This window comes from Pseudogymnoascus verrucosus (genome assembly GCF_001662655.1).
Source record: "Pseudogymnoascus verrucosus strain UAMH 10579 unplaced genomic scaffold scaffold_35, whole genome shotgun sequence".
NCBI classification, from domain to species: domain Eukaryota; kingdom Fungi; phylum Ascomycota; class Leotiomycetes; order Thelebolales; family Thelebolaceae; genus Pseudogymnoascus; species Pseudogymnoascus verrucosus.
In genome coordinates this window covers 109,294-128,017 of record NW_017263686.1, presented here as the reverse complement: position 1 = coordinate 128,017, position 18,724 = coordinate 109,294, and the positions used below count along the sequence as shown (strand labels likewise).

At 55.3% G+C, this 18,724-nt stretch overlaps 8 protein-coding genes across 8 annotated transcripts; 3 read left to right on the top strand and 5 right to left on the bottom strand.

The window, feature by feature from the left end:
- Positions 1 to 94: 94 nt before the first annotated feature.
- VE01_06322 (uncharacterized protein) lies at positions 95 to 1,819 on the bottom strand (the record flags this gene model as incomplete). Its single annotated transcript, XM_018275774.1, has 1 exon — positions 95 to 1,819. The coding sequence occupies one exon, from the start codon at positions 1,817 to 1,819 to the stop codon at positions 95 to 97; it is 1,725 nt and encodes a 574-aa protein (XP_018128533.1).
- Positions 1,820 to 3,074: 1,255 nt separating this feature from the next.
- On the top strand, positions 3,075 to 4,156 carry VE01_06321 (uncharacterized protein; the record flags this gene model as incomplete). Its single annotated transcript, XM_018275773.2, has 2 exons — positions 3,075 to 3,263; positions 3,314 to 4,156. Exons 1-2 carry the CDS (start codon positions 3,120 to 3,122, stop codon positions 4,154 to 4,156), a joined length of 987 nt encoding a protein of 328 aa, XP_018128536.1. The 5' UTR covers positions 3,075 to 3,119.
- Positions 4,157 to 4,543: 387 nt separating this feature from the next.
- Positions 4,544 to 7,476, top strand: KIN3_1 (G2-specific serine/threonine protein kinase; the record flags this gene model as incomplete). Its single annotated transcript, XM_018275772.2, has 2 exons — positions 4,544 to 5,461; positions 5,516 to 7,476. The coding sequence occupies 2 exons, from the start codon at positions 4,544 to 4,546 to the stop codon at positions 7,277 to 7,279; spliced, it is 2,682 nt and encodes an 893-aa protein (XP_018128535.1). The 3' UTR covers positions 7,280 to 7,476.
- On the bottom strand, positions 7,353 to 9,079 carry UTP5 (Small subunit (SSU) processome component). Its single transcript, XM_018275771.2, has one exon. It carries the CDS (start codon positions 8,945 to 8,947, stop codon positions 7,769 to 7,771), a length of 1,179 nt encoding a protein of 392 aa, XP_018128597.1. The 5' UTR covers positions 8,948 to 9,079; the 3' UTR covers positions 7,353 to 7,768.
- A 664-nt stretch (positions 9,080 to 9,743) lies between these two features.
- Positions 9,744 to 13,390, bottom strand: VE01_06318 (uncharacterized protein). Its single transcript, XM_059463785.1, has 2 exons — positions 11,727 to 13,390; positions 9,744 to 11,666 (listed from the first exon to the last, which is right to left on the bottom strand). The coding sequence occupies exons 1-2, from the start codon at positions 12,774 to 12,776 to the stop codon at positions 9,759 to 9,761; spliced, it is 2,958 nt and encodes a 985-aa protein (XP_059319540.1). The 5' UTR covers positions 12,777 to 13,390; the 3' UTR covers positions 9,744 to 9,758.
- Positions 13,391 to 14,313: 923 nt separating this feature from the next.
- VE01_06317 (uncharacterized protein) lies at positions 14,314 to 15,377 on the bottom strand (the record flags this gene model as incomplete). Its single annotated transcript, XM_018275769.2, has 1 exon — positions 14,314 to 15,377. The coding sequence occupies exon 1, from the start codon at positions 15,118 to 15,120 to the stop codon at positions 14,314 to 14,316; it is 807 nt and encodes a 268-aa protein (XP_018128568.1). The 5' UTR covers positions 15,121 to 15,377.
- VE01_06316 (uncharacterized protein) lies at positions 15,208 to 17,359 on the top strand. Its single transcript, XM_018275768.2, has 5 exons — positions 15,208 to 15,358; positions 15,412 to 15,585; positions 15,643 to 15,899; positions 15,983 to 16,242; positions 16,290 to 17,359. The coding sequence occupies exons 3-5, from the start codon at positions 15,733 to 15,735 to the stop codon at positions 17,240 to 17,242; spliced, it is 1,380 nt and encodes a 459-aa protein (XP_018128599.2). The 5' UTR covers positions 15,208 to 15,358; positions 15,412 to 15,585; positions 15,643 to 15,732; the 3' UTR covers positions 17,243 to 17,359.
- On the bottom strand, positions 17,294 to 18,631 carry RRG9 (Required for respiratory growth protein 9 mitochondrial). Its single transcript, XM_018275767.2, has one exon. It carries the CDS (start codon positions 18,517 to 18,519, stop codon positions 17,464 to 17,466), a length of 1,056 nt encoding a protein of 351 aa, XP_018128600.2. The 5' UTR covers positions 18,520 to 18,631; the 3' UTR covers positions 17,294 to 17,463.
- Positions 18,632 to 18,724: the final 93 nt, after the last annotated feature.

The window sequence follows — 18,724 nt, the reverse complement described above, 5'->3', positions numbered from 1 at the left end:
ATAATCCGGTCCTTTTTCCTCCCGGCATCTCGGGGACCACAGACCGGTGTGGAGTTCATCACCAACACCTACCCGGGTACCCAATCGGCCAACTTCACACATCACACTCCCAACCCTCCAAAATATCAAGCACCTCCTCCAATCTCGGCCTCCCACCAAACACAGAAAACCCTCCCACCTCGCCGCTTTCTCTCCTCTCCTCCCTCCGTATCTCTCTCTCCTCCAAGAACCTTTCTCCCCTCTCCAGCTCCTCAACCCACCATTCCTTCGCAGCCCGCTGCACAACCTCTGGACTCTCCGTCCCGTCTCCATCCTTCAGCACAATCCTTCCCCCTATCCTCACCACTCCTTGCTCTCTCCTCCCCTCCACCCTCCCCTTCGTACACCTATCAATCAACTCCCTCTCCCTCTGCCCCGCCCTCCTATACGCTGGGAACTCTACCCCGCCTTCTCCACCCTGCCTCCACACTGCTCGCTCTGGCATTCCCACTGCCTCAAATATACACCACAGTGCTCTACCAAGCATATAAACCATAGCCGCTTCCCTCTCCTCCGCATTCATCGCCAACCACCCCAATGCAAACCCCTCGGTCCTCCCCTTATGCGCCCCCCTCCCGACGTCCCTCCACCCCGGCAAAAACCGATCCATCTTCGCACGATACTCGGCCCTCACAACTTCCGGCACCTCCCCATGAGCACTCATCGCAATGATGGCTAAATTCTCGATACACGCGACCTCTGGCGCTGAAAATCCCGCCCACACACCCCTCTGCTCAAAATCCACCAGCACAGCCTCCCCGTTCTCGGCAAGCACCACATTATCAACCCTCAGGTCCGAATAATAACTTCCCTGGCGCAGAACATGCACCAGTGCGTCGACTAATCCCTTCGCCCAGCGCATTTGATCAGTCCAAGCCAATGTTCCTGTTAGAGAACGAAGGGGTAGCACATCCCGAAGGCTTCCCGCGCGGTGGAATGGGAGTAGCATCCCCACCACACCCACCTTGCCGCCAAACCCGCATTTCTTCGTCGCCAGGTATAGCGGGCGGATGATGTTGGGATGCGCTGGGAGATGGAGCAGTGAGATCAGCTCGTGGTAGAGGTACTTCGGATCACCTGCCACAGCTTTCATGACCAGTTCCTGCGGCTTCCCCGGCTCGGAATGTGGGAGAGCGACGACGCAGACACTGTCGTGTATCTGACGCACGAGAGTCATTGATGTGATGTCGATCGCCTCTGGCCAGGCCCCGGCGGAGATCTCAGGGGCGAGCGCAGCTAGCGCGGAGGGGTTGAGGAGCGTGTGCTCAAGCTGCGTGTTGCGGAGGAGGGTGATGTGGCATTTTCTAACGTCTTTGTTAAGGCGCGAGATGACGATTTGGGAGCCGAAGGGAAGGGTGCGGTAGGTCTCTGCAAACCGAGGGTGTTTGGCGGAATAGTGCTCCAAGGCACGGAGAACATGCTGAGCGATCCCGAGTCCCTGGATAGAGTTGCCGCGGCGGCTGAATGCTTGAGGGAGATCAAGGAGGTGTGACAGAGATGGGTGTGCGGATGAAGGTGGGATTGTGGTGGTGATGAAGAGGGGTGGTGGGAGAGGGAGAGTGAGGGGGATGGTGTGGAATTGGGTTCCTTGGGAGCTGCAGAGGTCGAGGCGCCAGTGGGGGTTGAGGACGGGGGTGAGGCTGTTGATTCGGGTGGCGGGGTTGAGGGGGCAGAGAGGCCAGGGGAGTGTGGTTGGTGGTGGTGGAGAGGGAGGGGGGAGAGTTGTGAAGGCGGCGGTTGGGTGGACGGCGAGGGGTATGGCGGAGGGAGTGAGGTCCATGGTTGGTGACGGGGTTGGTGAGTTGTGGATGAGTTGTGAGGTGGTGTCTTTGAAGTGTCCTTCTGATCCAACAAGGTGAGTTGGTTTCTTTTTAATGTCTCCCTTGTCCAAGAAGGTGGGTTGGTATCTTTGGGATATCTTTCCGAGAAAACCGAGATGTTGCTTGGGAATATCTCCCTTGCCCAAATAGGTGAGTCTGTATATGTGCTTGCTGTGGTGAGTATGAAGTGAGTATGGACCTGAGATTTTAACATCCAACTCTGCTTCTCAATTTCCCCTGTGCTGTTAATCCGGGTATCTTCGTGGTGAGTATTGATCTACAGCCTCTGGATCCAGTCCTATTTCTCCCTTGGATTCCCACCGTCCAGTTCAGGAAAATTCTCAGTAAATCTCAAGTGAATGATCAAACCATATATCGTATTCCCCCTCAGAAACAATTCTCAAACACTCTCAATCCAAAAAAAAATCCCCGATTCAAGAATCCCAATCTCGCAATTTTTTCTAAAAATATAAAATGATAAAACAAAGAATCACCTACCGAGGCCCAAACCCCCCCAAATCCCCCCCTCATATACTCCCACCCTCCCCTCCCTGTCTCCGCAGAGCCGCAACCCCCCCCCCAATTCCATATCCAACACCACATTATTCCCGGGATCTTTGGTTCGATAACCCAACCTCCCTCCCCCCGGCACCCATCTATCGACCCGCGCAGTAGCTCCGCATGGGTAGCATGGGAATATATGTACCACCCACATGTGCATCGGTTGTTCCGTGGTCGGGTGCTTTGCGTGATTGGTTACACGGCAGTTTGGGAGTGCAGGAAGGGGGGGGTTGGTGGCTGCTTACTTACTTCGGGAATGTTTGCTTGGGTGGGAAGATGGGAGGGATGGGGGAAGCTTTTTTCGGCTTTTGACGCGGGAGGTGGGAGGAGGAGGGGTGGGATGGATGTGGGACTATACTTAGTTTGGAGGATGGAGGATGGAGGGTTACATGCGCGTTTGTGGAGATGGGTTATTGCGTTTTTGTCTTGGGGAAGTGTACGTATGGATTAATTTGATGTAGCAGTACTTTTTAATTCCATGAAGCCAGTACTTTCCTCGCCCTCCCAAAATCACAATGCGAAATGTTAAATTTATAAATCATCGCCGTCAGGGACCTCGCTACACCCTCCCCAGCGGATCTACCCGCTGTGGATCCCCACTCAGCGCGTCTCCCTCACCGCGCGCGCGCCTGCCAGCCTCGCTCCCACTGTAAACAACTCCATCCCCTCGGCAAGGCTGCCACCCACATAAACACCGCAATGATACCCCCAATCGACAGCGCCGTCCTGGCGGCAAACCCCAAGTTCGCACTTCTGCACAAGACGCTGGTGACGAAAGTGCTTACGACGGATGGGGGGACGAGGAAGCATCCTAAGAAGGCGGAGCGTCATGCGGTGGCTACTGTGCGTCCCCTCGGATTTTTAACAAGAGGGCTTTACTAATGGAAGTTTAGGAACTTAAAATCCTCCGTCTAAAGTTCACGCGCGAAAAGATCCTCCGGAGAGCCCTTGAAGATCTCCCACTCACCTCTCCCGCGCCGCCTCCATCAAAGACATCATCAAGTCGGCAATCCACGCCCGCTGCGGAAATCCCACTGCCCGCAGAGCTAACGGAGTTAATCATCCTACTCACCCTCTCTCTCAAATCCCCAAGCCCACTTCAACTCCCAAACCTACCCGCCAATCTCCAGGCCATTGCTGCCCTTGTCTCCACACACCTCACGACCCATGCACTTCCCCTCACGCGGCTGATGAATCCGCATACCAACCCCTCATTCCTACATCGTCAGATCCCTAGCCTCGCCACATCTATCATCGCCCTGCGTGATCAAGTCACCGACCTTCGTCTCCGCCTGGCGGTGAACCGCACCACCCTCACCGACCTGGCTGTAAAGTTACTGGCCCTCTACACCGCGCAGGCAGCGGCTGTAATCCGCATCCTCGAACAAACAACCCACGGCTCTCTCTCCCGTCACTCCCGCGCTCACGCTGAGATGTTATCCCTATCATGCTCCACCACCGCTACAGAAGCGCAGCAGAAATGGAAAGTCGCGGAGAGCCTCGTCTATGGACCTGAAGCAGTCAGGGCGTTGCAGGTTTATAGGGAGCATTTGAGGGATGGGAAGGTGAGGATGGAGAGTCGGAGGGGGGGTGCGGAGAGGGAGTTACAGAGGTATGGGGTTGGCAGAGAGGGTGGGAAGGAGAGGGTTATGAAGGAGATTGCGAGGGTGTGGGAGGAAATGGAGGGGGAGGTTGAAGAGGTTAGAGTGGATATTGGGAGGTTGAAGGGGCGTTAACATGTGACTGTTCCGGAGAGGGGTGGTTGATGGATCAGTGTCGTGTGTTTGTGGTTGAAAATGGCGATATTTCCGAAAAGAAGTTCTGGGAGTGCCTCTTTGTCGAGTCGAGTCGTCTTTGTTCCTCTGACGGTTGCGGATAATGTTTGCTGTGGAGCGGACTCGAATAAAAGGATTTTTTGGGGCGGCACAAAGGAAGGAAAGTCACCGAGCTGTTTCATTGTCTTCGTGGCATTAAAGTTGTCTGGGGACGCGCTTGGAGTTGGACACATTTTCTGCAATTTTTCAATCTGATCCTTTCTGGCAGATCACCAATCTTCGTGCCCTCTCATATATCGACCTATCCAGCAACACCATACCCAAGTTTGGGGGATCACATCATACGACATGGCCCTATGGCTACACTCGAAATGGGGGACCACTCCGGTAAACTCAAGGAACTACTTGGCAATCAGGGATCGCGAAATCAGCGCCTTCAGATGGAACCAAGTCGGGAATCCCCCAGATAGCTTATACAGAGATTCAGCGCAGAGTCAGATCCACCAGGCTGACCCGCGCGCTAACGACTGGCTATTTAGCTCGGATCGGTGGAACAAGAGCTTCCCGGAGGGATGGGAGCCTGTCAGTGTCCTAGGGGCTGGCGGCTTCGGGATTGCTGGCCACTGGCGGTATGTGGCAGCGGGTCCACATAAAATAGGAGATGTGGAGAGGGAGATTCGCGATATCGTTGTCAAGCAGGCGAGCGCGGTGCTTAATAAAGGTTTGATCAGCGAGGCATTCATCATGGAAATGCTGACCAGGACGGGGTCGAGACACTTCCCGAAAATCTATGGCCGCGTTCACCGCGATGTCGGGCTGCAGGATCGGGTAGCGGTTGATCAGAAGAGGAGGGAGGTGCATCGCATATTCATGGAGTACTGCGAGTATGGTAGCCTTGCCAAACACATCAACGATAGCTCTTACAGGGGTGACCTCACCGACGAGCCTATGCTGTGGTCGTGGTTCCACTGTTTATCCAAAGCGGTCATGGTTATGGAGCGTGGGCATGAGGAGGACTCGGAATCCCGGTTTTCGCGTAGGGAGCCCTGGGGGAACGAGCATGAGGTTGTGCACTTCGATCTCAAACCCGACAACGCCCTGGTTTCGGTGACTGATGGTTATGAACACGTCGGTGCTAGGCGGGTTGTGATCTCAGACTTTGGGCTCTCCCAGGTTCTCCCCAACGAACGGAACGGGCCCCACAAAGATCACGATAAAAACTTGGATGAGTATGAAGACGTCGGAACTGTTATTTATAGGGCGCCGGTATGGTCATTTCCATTTTTAGCTAGCTTTGCTTCAGTGTGCTGATTTACTTAGGAACAACTACGAAGGATTCCACGTCCCAAACGACGACTCGGAGCATGCACGAATATTTTTCAGGTTGGGGTCATAATGTTTTGCCTCATAATGCAAACTCATAGTTTCCCTTATATTGATCCTCCTACCCGGACGCGCCTCACAAGACGACATAGGCATAGAACTATGGGAGGAGAAGATCTGGAAATGGAAATCAGACTTAGCAGAGTTTTGCGAGGCCTCGTCGCCGAATGTCTACACTTTGACCCGGCCTTCCGACCCACCTCCGTGGAATTGGTCAGGAGGACACGAGCGGGCCTCAAAAACTTCAACCCCTGGGGAGCCACATCTTCGAAAATATATGGAACGCTCAAACCCGTCGACACTTTGATGCTCGATGGATGGTTTGGAAAGTTCCCGAGTACCGTATGGCCTAAGCGGATCCCTGAAATGGAAGAGGTTGTGAACCTGCGCCGCCGGCAGCGGCATCAGGTCGATCTCGCGATTAATTACGATCCACAGAATCCTGCCACGGCCAATAACCAGGGGGGTAACCTTCCTGGTGGCCCCGCCACAGGACAGAATCCCCCTCCACCCGGTAACCAGGGGCCGGTTAACCCTCCTGGTGGCCCGGCGGCGGGCCAGAATCCACCCACGAACAATAATCAGCCCGGGGCGCCTCCTGCAGCGGGGCCCGGTGGCACGGCTCAAGCGCAGCCGCCTGTGAGGAGAACCGAGCCCGTCGTACGCCACAAACCATGGCCAGGGGACAAGTTCACGCAGCCCGCTGATATCCTCGATGGGAAGGGTCCCAGAAAATCCAAACCGCCGCCTGGCCGTAGCGCACCCTCAAAACAGCCAGACTGGGGTAAGGTAGTGAAGAACATCAAATGCCCTCCAGCGGCCAATATTCCACGGTCGCCAAAACGGCCCACTCAGGGGCCGGAGCCGGAACCCAAGAGGTCGCGGCGGAGCGAGCCGGTGCCTATCCGCCAAATCGACATGATGAACAGTTGGCTCCACGACATCAATCTCAATCGCCCAGCCGCGCCGGTCCCCCAGCTGCCAACAGAACCAGAGCAGACCTTCCTAATTCCCGTGCGGATCTGGCCTGGGCCACTACCAAACCCCGCCGACGAGGCCGTGGCCCAGATGCGCACCTTCGTCATCCCCATGAGCGCCACCCTCAAAGATCTGCTGCGTGTCATGATGAAAGACAGGAGCAGCGGCGTCGCGCTCGCTGTGCGTTGCAGGTTTGCCAGGCCCGGGACGCCGCAGGAACTGCCCTCAAGTACGCGGCTCGCGGACCTGGGATATGGACCGGCGCCGCGCGTGCGCAGTGCGCATCTCGAGTGTTTCCGCAAAATGGCTACGCCGACGTTTCTGCCTGGGGGGCTCCCGAGGTCGTTCCCGCTGACTATATGCATCCAGCCGACCAACGGGGTGAACGGTAGAATGGGCATGTTGTCATTGAAAGTCGGGTATCAAATGACGATATTGACGCTGAAGAAGGCGGTCATCGACAGCGATATGCGGCCAGACTTTAGGGTTCCGTCACAACTGATGTTTCACTATGGGGGGGACGATCCACAGGCGCGGGACTTTCCGGATTATAGGACTATTAAGTCGTTTTTCGAGGGGCAGGGAGAGGCGGAGAATATCCATGCGAAGATTTGGTGTAGTTTAAGACCCGTGGGGCTGGGGGGAAGTGGCAGTGGGAGGCCACCGCCGTTTGAAAGGGTTTATACGCCGCCGCGGTACAGGACCAATAGGAGATTCTTATAATGGTGAGGGCGTGTGGCGGATGCACATTAGGGATGCTATTTCTCAACTAGGGCGGTGGGTGGAAGGACGGTGTTCTGGGTTTCAAGTTATATTGCTTTGTCTATTTACCAAGCGTAGTTTGAACTGTCCTTCAGCAAATCAGCAATTGTCGCTACTACAATTCTGCCTGCTTTTTTCTGTGCATTTCACTTTCAAACAATGAACAGACGACCTTCTTTCCGCAAACAGTGCCTTTCGTATTCTTAATTCCAGTCCCATCTAACGCTACACATGCCATGCAGCAATGCCGCACATCCAACTATATGAACAACGTCCCCTCTCCGATCGGACGGCGTAGAAAACGAGTGCAGAAACAACGCCGGCCCATGCATAACATTACGCCTCCCGATCCGCCCCTTTCTCACGCTCTCACACATTCCCCGGTATCCGATGCACCCCCTCCGACCTTCCCCGTCTAGCTGCAATCGCAATATGAAGAACCACTTTTGTTTATCTCGACTTCCCAAACACGCCATTGACCCTTGCCATTTTTGATGAGCGCACAGGCGTCGCGGCGGCAGCGTCATCGCTGTCCTCCTCATCCTCATCAGCGTCATCAAAGTCCACCTCCTCCTCGTCATCTCCACTATCATCATCCGTCTCCTCAGCCTCATCATCCAGCAGTCCACCCTCATCATCACTATCCTCCTCCTCATCATCCGAATCTGCAATAATGCGATCGCCAAGGGTATCAGGCATATCATCCGACATCTCACTCTCGCTATCCCCAAACTCCTCACTCCTCTTCAACTTCTTACTCTTCCCCTCCACCACCTCCGCCTCGCTCTCCTCCCCCTCCACATAAACCACATCCTCATCCTCCTCCTCCTCCTCCCCCATCCTCGCCTCCCTCACACTCTTCCTCAACTGCATCTGCGCATCCAACAAATCCAACTTCCCCTTCAACGCCAACAGCCCCTGCAACCCCCTCGCCCTCTCCTCAATAACCCTATTCAGCTCCGCCAGCTTCGCCACAACCTGCGGCTGCGTCGCCAGGTACCCTCCATGCGTAACAAGCGTCCACTGGATCCACACCATCAGACTCCCCGCCCTCCCAGGCCGCCTATGCAATCTCCCCGCAAGCAAGCTCAACAGCGTCGTCGCCAACGGCGCTGCAAGCCTCTGGATCGTAGCGCGGATAGTCGGCAAGTCAGACGTCTGCAGACAGCTCTCCAGCAAGGCGTGGTCAGACGTCTTCAGCGCCTGGCTCAGCGCGACTCCCAAACTAGCGCCCGAGGGAGCAGCGAGAGCAGAGGACGCGGACTTTGCGGTGGAGGGGAAAGCGGAGGAGACGGAGATGGGCTCGCTGGTGTGCGCGAGGACTAGGTCGCCGAAGCTGGGCTCGGCAGCGTCGGTCATGGAGATATCGTCTGCGTCGTCTGCTGGGCCTTCGGCGTGGAAGTTCGCTGGGTCTTCATCCTCATCATCGTCGTCGGAGGAGTTATCAGAGGAGAGTTGCGTGAGATCGAGGTGGTTTGAGCCGTTCAGTTGGACGGATGGAGAGTCGAGATCGAGCGCTGACCCGGTAACAACAGCTCGTGCTTCGGAGAGAATCTGTTTGCTCGGTGTGCGCGCGGGCTTTACCACCGGGGCGGCGAGTTTGGAGGGGAGCTTGCGCTTGGTTGACATTGTGTCTCGTGTGTCGGGAGGAGAATTTCGTAGGTGGTGATGGGAGGTAGGTAGCGCTGGTCGGAGCCAGGTAGGTGATGGTGGGGTGGGTGACACGCTTGGAGAGGTTTGAGCGTTGGATTTCACTGGGGGGAGTTGCGATTTATTATCATCGCTGGATGCTGGCGAGAAATAAATTTCCTCTAATCGCTAGGTCACGTGAATTATTTTTCATAGCTTTGTGGATCGGGCCAATGGCGAATTGCTGCGCGGTCCACATATGCAGCCTCGCCTTGGCACATACTTGTTTATAATAGTTTGCGGGTTTCACACTATAAGATTCATGAGGCAGGACTGAGATCATAGTTCTTAATAATATAGGTATGCTTATCTGCAGGACCCTTATATGAAAGGTTAGTTAACTGTAGCGTCTAGAAAGACCCTTTTGCACCATAAGAAAATCACCACAAAGATTTCCATCAAGACAAAAACCAACTTGAAATGCCAACTGGCAACGCTGATGCAATATATTGCAGTATGCTCTTCGCTCTGCCTCTAACAAGCCATCTCTCTATAATCTCCAAATGCCAACGCTATCGGCACCCCCCTTCCAAAGTGCCAAACCCAAACCCATCCCATACAATTTAAACCAACCCAGGGGAATCTAAATCAGCCCATCCCAAGCCGCCCTCTCCCAAACGCCTCCCAATCCCAACCATCCAATGCCATTCCCAAAACAATAAAAACACCCAAAATCCTCCCATCCTCCCATCCTCCCATCCGATCCCCCAAACCTCCCAACCTCCCAACCTCCCAGCCTCCCAACCAAAACCTAAGCCCGCACCAAATCCTCCTGCCCCGCCGCAGCCTTCTTCTCCAAAATCTCATACCACAACGCATGCGCCTCCCGATCCACCGCCCCAACCCTCGCAATCTCCTCCACAATCTTTCCAATCGGCGCCACAAACTCCGGCAAGCCCAGCGTCGCGAGCCCCTCGCTCGCCGTCGTGGTAGCCTTCACCTTCTCGCTCGCTGTCGTTGCCGACACGCGGGCATGGACGTGGGTCCTCAGCCTCTTTAGTAAGAGTCTCATGACCGGCTCCCGCAGCGTTGCTGTCTCCATCAAGCCGAGCTCGTATGTATTCTCCGCCACCCTGGCGACTAGCTCGCGCAGATGCGCTTTGGTGGCTGATGGCATACTTCTGCAAGATTCAAGGGCAGCTTGAATCCCGTCTTTTGCTGAGGCAGCCGACTTAGCGCCCTCGAGGACGCTGAGGATGCGCGACGCCTCTGTCTTCCATTGGCTGCGCACGTCGCGCTTGAGCAGGTTCTTGGCCTGGATGAGTACCGCCCCGGCGCAGAGGATACGCAGCAAATCCGCGCGTACGCGCTTAATGCGGCGCGCATCGAGTTGCAGGGTCTCAGGAAGATGCGGCCCAGACTCCGCGCTGATATCGGTGAAGACATCAATGAGCATTTGGGAGTAGAATTTCTCTGGTGTCGGGCGGCTGCGCGGGAGATTGACGCCTTCCGGGTCTCGGCGTGCGGTTTCGTCAAGGACTTTGGTGCGCGCGGCATTCCACCACATTTCAGTGTGCTCGAGAGTGTGTACGCCTTGCTCGAGACTATCGGCGAAGTGCTTTTGCTCGTAAGGGATCGCGTGTTTGATGAGCTCCGGGGAGGACTCGGAGAGCATGTAGTTCGCGTAGTCGAGCTGCATTACGTCGATGAAATGCATCAATGCCTCGAGACGCGTGACTAGGTCTCCGTTCTGAAGCTTATTCTGGACTAGGTCCTTGACTTCTTCGTCGCGGATCGGGGCGCAGAGCTTGGGCAAGATGGTGCTCATGAACGAGAAGAACTTCTCGTATGAGAAACTCCCGGCGCGGAGCTCCTGGCGGACAACGTCAACATCCAAGACACCACTTATCAAGTTGTGCAGCGACGTGTTTGGCTGCAGCAGCCTGTGAAGCTTGCCCTTGATGTTCTCGGCCATGGCCAGAGTCCAAGGATCACTGTTGCCAGCAGCGACCTCCCGGCGCATAGCGTCGAAGATCGCGCGGTTGACTACACCGCGCTGCTCCAAGCAATCCTCCATAGCGATACGATACTCCTTATCGATCGCCAGTTCATGGATGACATTGCGGTTGTCAGGCAGCAACGATTGCACCGTCCTGAGGCGCTCCGCGTGATTCGCATCGGCGACAGGTGCCGTCCGCGTAGGCGTAGCCGGCGGTGTCATAGTCTGGAGGTGCTTCTCTACCGTCTGCTCTGACTTCGCTAACTCTTGAAGATCAGGCGTCGGAGTTGAGCTTATCACGCTTGCTCTCGGGCGAGAATCTCCCGTCGGCTTGGTTGCCCTTGCCTTCCGGGCTTCTTTGATGGCATTCGATATAAGGCGCTTGCCATGCACCGGGCCTGCCAACTTCTTGATTCTGACCATGAGTTTCAGCTGGTTCGCTCGGATGCCATCACGGTATGAGGCCGTCACAGCCTCCTCTGTGCTGTCCTTGACAGTCTCCCATATAGCGTCGAGCTCAACAAACTGCAGGACCATCATGTCAACCAGCGTATTAGAGTCGCGAGCCTTCCACGCAATGAAGGCATTGTAAAACGTCGCATACGACTCCGACAACGGAGCAAGTTGTCTGGGCGGGGGGGTATAGTTATTGAAGGCAGTTAACCGCGATATAACGTTCTCGAAGGATATGAGTAGATCCCCGGCCTTCGCAACAAGCTCCTGTAACTGTGGATTAGCAAGGTCATCACGGCACATAGGCGCGCTTGGGGCCGCTCCCACCTGCTCTTGCTCCCCATTACCTCCTTTACTGCTCAAAACTTGAGTCGGATGTCCGAGGATGAGGAACGCGCTGAGAAATGTCCGCACTGCGGTCATTTCGTTGACAGACCCGCTCTCCCCTTCCTTCAGACCACATATCCGAAGTATCTGAGCAGTGCTTAGGAGGACCTTCTCTTGAGCCAGCAGGGTCACTACATCCTCAAAGGAAGTATCCCGAGCTTTTTCAATCGTCAACCCAAGCTCAGTAAACTCCTTCAAGGCCTTCCAGCGTATATGCGTCCTCCAAGAGTTCTGGATACGACTAGCAGCCGTATCTTCAGAAATATGTTCCACAGCTTCTGGCATGGGCGAGAGGCACTTATTCGCGCTCGGCGACGAATCCCTCGCCATACTCGAAGTCCTCCCCCTCTTCCCATGTCCATGCCCACGATTCAAAATCTCCTCCCTCCTCCTCTCCGCCTCCGCCAATCTCTCCTCCATATGCCTCCTCAACTTCTTCCCCTCCGCCTCACGCTTCTCCTTCATACTTTCCGCAATCCCCTTCGCCCTCTTCACCTCCTCCGCGCAGCTCGCCACAATCTCCGCTAAATTCTTCTCCCTTGCCTGCTGCGCCGCCAGCGCGCGCTCTTCCGAGTTATTCGTGCTCCGCGGCGCCGCCTTGGCCAGCGCAGCGCGCAATCGTACCTTCTCGGCATGTGCGGCGCGGTCGGCGAGTCGCGCTCGGCGGTCCTCGATGATCGACGCGCGGCGCAGGTGCTGCGCGATGTGGTTGCTCTGCGGTCCGCCGTGGAGAGAGAGGTTTGAGGCGTGAGAGTGGTGTGAGTGCATGGATGATATGGAGTTTCGGCGTGACGACGCGGCGGACGACTTGCGGCGGCTGGACGAGGGCCGGTAGAAGCGCGCGGCGATGCGTGGGGGGAGCGAGCTCTGGCTGTCCTCGTGGGAGGGCTGGGCATCCTCGATTGAGGTGTCTTCAACCATGTTGTCTGGTGGTGTGGGCTGGACCGTGGTCTCGTCGGGCGAGTCTTGGTGCTCAGGTATTTCCTTCATGGTTGCTTTGTTTGGGTTGGTCGGGGTGTATCGTCGTGTGTCGGAAGGGTCGTGTGTGCGTTGAGAGCGCAGCGTGCTCCGCTTTGTCACTGGGCAGGACGGTTTGCTTCAGAGCTGTCGAGTCAAAGCGACGGGATGCTCTCGAGTAGGTCGAGCGTGTAGTAGCACGCGAAGAGGCGTAGTTGGAATGCTGTGAGGTCGATCGTTGTGTCATAGACCACGAGGAAGGCGGCGTAGTCGTAAGGCTGAGCAAGAAGCTGCGGGGTGTAAGACTGCTGGGAGTACTGTATAGTTTGAAGAGAACGTGAATGCAAGAAAGGCGACGAGAAGGTATGAAGAGTGACGAGCTGGCGACGGCGAAAGTAGCTGATCCAAGGTCAGAAGAGAGTGTGAGTCGTCATGTCATGAGCCCTTCGGGTCTTAGACTTGCATCATGCGGCGGAAATGGCGAGTTGAGACCTTGAAACCTTGAAACTCGCTCGAGCCAACAGCAACAGTGCACACACAGAGACAAATAGACGAATAGCACAAATCACGGGGGTTTGTGGCTCGGTCATTCGCTAAATTTAGAGCCTAGACGGCCTTTCCGCCACCAACCTCACAGGGCATGTACGGTACCACGCAACACACCCACTGTACTACCGTACTGTAAGTACCTTGTGTGTCTACAGGGCTCTTTACGATGGGAAAGGAGCGACGACGAGGGGGTTCGCCATTTCTCCGCACCGTAAGCAGCACCCGAACTACCGCAAACAGGGTCTCCACCCTTCAATCCCCTTCTCCTTCGCCCGCTAACAGCGATTACCAAGCCTCTTAGGTACAGCAACAAGCAGCAATAAGAATCCGCAAGAATGCAGGAGAAGGCTTGACTCCAGTTCTCACACAACCACCATCAATCACATCAATAATAAATCGATAATAAACCAAGAAAAAGTCAATAATAAATTACTGACCAATACCATAGCAAAGAGTACACAGTACGCATAAGACACACAATAATACCTTCTGCTCATCTCCGTCATTGGCGGCCGCGACTAGAGTGATTCATTCCACTGCCAGCCCTGCAATTTCTCTCGTTTCAGGCGATGTGAGACCTAGCACCGCATCGATCCCAGGCGATCACCGCGAGCATGCATGGAGAACAGAGGCGCCAGACGTCATAACTGATACTCTAGTACTGTGACTTTCATACCCTCGGACAATATCACTTTCGTCCCTCTCGGGGAAGCCGGTGGTGATATGTCTGAGCTGTTGCACAAGATCCTCGAAGCGCCTGTTGATACCTGTTTGTAACTGTGCATAATTTATGCTACCAGAGCACCTCTCAGGCGCTCCCTAGGCCCCATAATACATGGGATTTGACAGTGGTTCGCAGACGCGCTTCTCATCAGAGTCCTTCTAGAACCCTTCTAGAAACATCAGCTCCAAGCGCCCATAAACTCCACGCAAACCCAATCCCAATGCCACGCTGCCATATTATACAAACTCCCTCTCCCCATCCATCATAGAGTACACACTGTACAATTTTCCTTTCCCCCTACCCCATCATCCTCATCAACCCAAACCCCATCCCCAACACCACCCCACTCCAAACCGCCATCCTCCTCCGCTCACTCCACGCCCAGTCCTCCCTCCCCAACCACCCCAACGCCCCCAACGGCCACAAAAACCCCATCACATGCCCCCACAGCAAATCATCCAACGCCCCTCCCGCAGCCTCCACCTCCGCCACCCCTCCCCCACTCCCATTATCATCCAGCCACGCATCCTCCATCCGCCTCAGCGTCGTCGGCGACGGCATCGTATCCGGCGTATGCATCGAAGCCTGCACGGCCATGAACTGCAGCCTTAACGCGCCCACCTCCGCCGGGGTAAACGAACTCGTCAGCAACCTGTCGAAACCGCGCGGCTGCGCCGCCGTCGTGGTGGGAGCAGCGACAGGGGCGGCGGGCGAGGGGGCCCGCGCGCTGCTGGCTTCGGAGGCGAGGTCTTCGGCTGAGAGGGCGTCGCCGATGGAGCAGTTGATGTAGATGCGCTGTGTGGGCTGGACGGGGGCTTTGCCTTTTCGGTCTGCTTGGGGCGGGGGAGGGGGTGGTGGTTTGAGGACGGTGGTGAGGAGGGAGGCGTCGGGGAGGAGGCGGCCGGAGTAGATGAGGCGGAGGCGGTTGGGGGAGTGGGAAGGGGGGAGGGCAGCGCGGATGAGCGATTTGAGGGTTATGATTGTGGTGCGGCTGGGGAGGGGGATGTCGAGGTCCAGGTCAGGGAGGGAGGTCGTGAAGCGGATTGTGAGCGGAAAGGGGGCTTCGGCCTTGGGAGGCGGGGTGGTGGTGGTGGGTTCCTCCATGGTTGTGTGTTTGTCGCGGTCCTCACGGTGACGGTGGAGGTGAGAGAGGATGTTGCGGCCTCGTGGCCGGTGGAAGAGCTTGGGGGTGTCGCATGCAATGCTTATCAATCTATGATAGCAGTATAAAGTCGAAGCAGTATCAGAGGTGGCTCAATCGCAGTAAGTTGGCGGCAAGCTGGCGGCAAGCGTATATACAATAGTCGTGGACACAATGATGAAGCTGAAGCAACCATGCAAGGTAAGTCGTAGCTCCGCAGCCTGAAGCCAACAACGCAAGGCTGACAGGTTAAGGGTGTTCGGCTGTACCCTGCGTGGTTCTGGGCAACATAGTTCCGCCGATTCCGGCCTCCATTTAGTGGACCTTAGGACATCATACCCCGCCATGTTACCCCAACTCGATTGCGCAAGAGCTAATGGTCCAATTGCATTGCTGGTAGATGACTACGGAACTAGAATTCTAAAGCCGTAAGTTACCGTCGTGTATGACCCCTCTTATAATTACTCACGACTTACTCTTGACAGTTGAATAACCTCCTCTTCTTCCCCGCCATCACAGCCTCGTCGCGCCTCTGCTTCCTCTTGCTCTGAACCTTTCCAACAGGAGAGCTATTCATGAAACTTCAACGAAGCTCTCCCATTCTCTCCAGCTTTCTTGCATTGAGAAACAACAAACATACACAAACTACGCACCTGGCTGTGAGAAGCTTCAGCAATACGATGGACAACAGAGCGAAGCTGCTACCTGCGGCTAGGGTCTCCAATAACAGACAAGATGTGTGGTATGTTTGGTGCTTCCTCGAGCTGCCTGTGATTCCTCACGTCTCGGCCTGGTTAGATTCTATATCCATACTGACCTGAGCAGGACAATTGTGAATGAGGCTGCTGCCGCGTCTCCAAAGCAGCCAATTGTCAACATGGGGCAGGGCTTCTTCGGATACAACCCCCCCAAGTTCATTACAGATGCTGCCAAAGCTTCCCTGGATAGAGTCGAGTGCAACCAATACTCCCCCACGACAGGTCGTCCATCTCTGAAGAAGGCACTCGCCGATGCCTACTCTCCCTTCTGGGGCAGAGAAATCGACCCTGTCACTGAGGTCACAATCACCACTGGTGCAAATGAGGGTATGCAAACTAATGTCCATTACACCTACAATTGCTTATGATCATAGGCATGCTGAGTGCCTTCATGGGCTTCATCGAGCCAGGAGACGAGGTCATCGTATTCGAGCCCTTCTTCGACCAATACATCAGCAACATCGCCATGCCCGGCGGAAAGGTCGTATATGTCCCCCTCCACCCACCTGTAAACGGTGCCACCGAGACCTCCTCAGCAGGAGAATGGTCGATCGACTTCGACGAGCTCAAGGCCGCCGTAACTTCCAAGACCAAGATGATCGTCCTCAACACCCCCCACAACCCCGTCGGCAAAGTCTTCTCCAAAGACGAGCTCCTCAAGATCGGCCAGCTGTGCGTCGAGAACAACATCATCATCCTCTCCGACGAAGTCTACGACCGCCTCTTCTACGTCCCATTCACCCGCATCGCCACTCTCTCCCCCGAAATCGAGCGCCTAACTCTCACCGTCGGCTCAGCAGGCAAGAACTTCTACGCCACAGGCTGGCGCGTCGGCTGGCTCATCGGTCAACCCCACCTCATCAAGTACGTCGCCGCAGCCCACACCCGTATCTGCTACAGTTCCGTGTCTCCCCTCCAAGAGGCCTGCGCCATCGGCTTCAACGAGGCCGACAAGAACGGGTTCTGGACCGAAGCCAAGGCCGAGATGAAGGCCAAGATGGATCGCTTCAATGAGATCTGGCCCGAGCTTGGCCTACCTTACTCTGAGCCCGAGGGCGGTTACTTCGTTCTCGTCAACTTCAGCAAGGTCAAGCTGCCGGAGGATTACCCCTTCCCTGCCCATGTTGCGAACAGGCCGCGGGACTTCAAGCTCTGCTGGTTTTTGATCCAGGAGGTGGGCGTAGCGGCGATTCCACCGACGGAGTTTTATACTGAGCAGAATGCACACTTGGCGGAGGATTATCTGAGATTCGCGGTTTGCAAGAATGATGATGTTTTGGACACGGCTAAGGAGAGACTGAGGGGTCTGAAGAAGTACATCCAGTAGATTGTGATAGATATGTGTGCTTGGTAGCTAGCGATTAGAAGAATTAAAGGCGTCGGCCATATAAACTTGAGTTCTTATATATTTGTTTCAAGCGGACCGCTGATATCCATATCCTACAATATCGTACAATAATATCCTACATAATATCCTACAACAATTTTCCCTTGCGCCCAGATAAATGCATTCCTCCTATACCATACACGTCCCCCCCTTTATTCCAATCACACAAACCCATCCCCCTCCGGCTTCCTCGTCAACCTCGGATTCCAAGTCGTACTCATCGTCTCCCTCTCCTTATCCCTCTCCTCCTTATCCTTGCTCTTCCACCCCTTCTCCCTCTTCCCAATCCCCTCATCCCTCCACCTCCTCGGCGGCTTCAGCCCCAACTCCGCATACCTCGTCCACACCTGCTGCCCCCTCTTATACCACCTCCTCTTCCGATCCTCCTCCTCCTCCTCATCGGGCCTCCAATTGCTCTTCAGGATCCTTCGAATAGCCTCAGGCGAGACCTCGAATTTCGCCGCGAGCACGGGAACGGTATATTGCTCGGGAAACTGCGCGTTGATGGCGCGGATGCCGGCTAGGGCGTCGGGGGAGAGGCGCTTGCGGGGGGCCCAGCCTTCGGAGAATTTTTCTTGGAGGGCGGCTTTTTGGCTTTGCCAGGGGAGGCGCGGGGGGGGGGTCCAGTCGTCTTCTTCTTTTTTGGTGGTCTTCTTGGGGAAGCGGGTGGGGACTTCCGGGTCCTCTGAGTACTTGGAGCGGAAGTTCTTTCGAGGGGCGGAAGAGTCGTCTTGGTATGGGTTTACGGGAGCTGCTCTGTTAAAAGGTTTCCTCGCAAATTTGTCAGGGGTTTCCCTCCTGTTTGTGCGCCGCTCAGGTGTCCGCTCCCGGTATTCGCGCTCGAGAGGCTCAAGAGGCTGTTCGACTCTTTTTGGGGCGTCTTTTGCGGCCCCTGCTGCCAATTGGTCTATTATATCTGGTGTAATTTCGAAAAAAGCTGGCGCTGGAGCATGGCTGCCCTCTTGCGAAGGCGTGGCCTTGTCGCTCTCGGAAGTGGGTGTAGCCGTATATGCAGAGGATTCACCTTCCCCGTCTGTCGACTTTTGCAAGTGACGTGAGGTCTGTTGCATGCGCAGAGCGTTGAAAGTGCTCAATCCCCGTCTCGACTTCTCGAATGGCGATCTTGGAAAGGCATGGCGAAAAGCCGGTTCCACTTCTATATGGGCAACATTGCGTATGAATTGCCTGAGTGTATTTGCCTTACAAAGGCAATACATCACCTAGGTAGTCAAGACGTAGGTAGCAACGGCTTATTTGTTGGTATTTTTTATTTTAGGAAGTAAAATGGTCACGCAACGCAATACGAAGTTCCATGTGTGCAAGGCTGGGCGACGATTCGTCTGTTTCAGCGGACAGGGAAGTTGGGAGGTCGGCACTAACTTACTTTATCGAAGCGAGCTGGCCCGTTACGAGTTGTCCTGA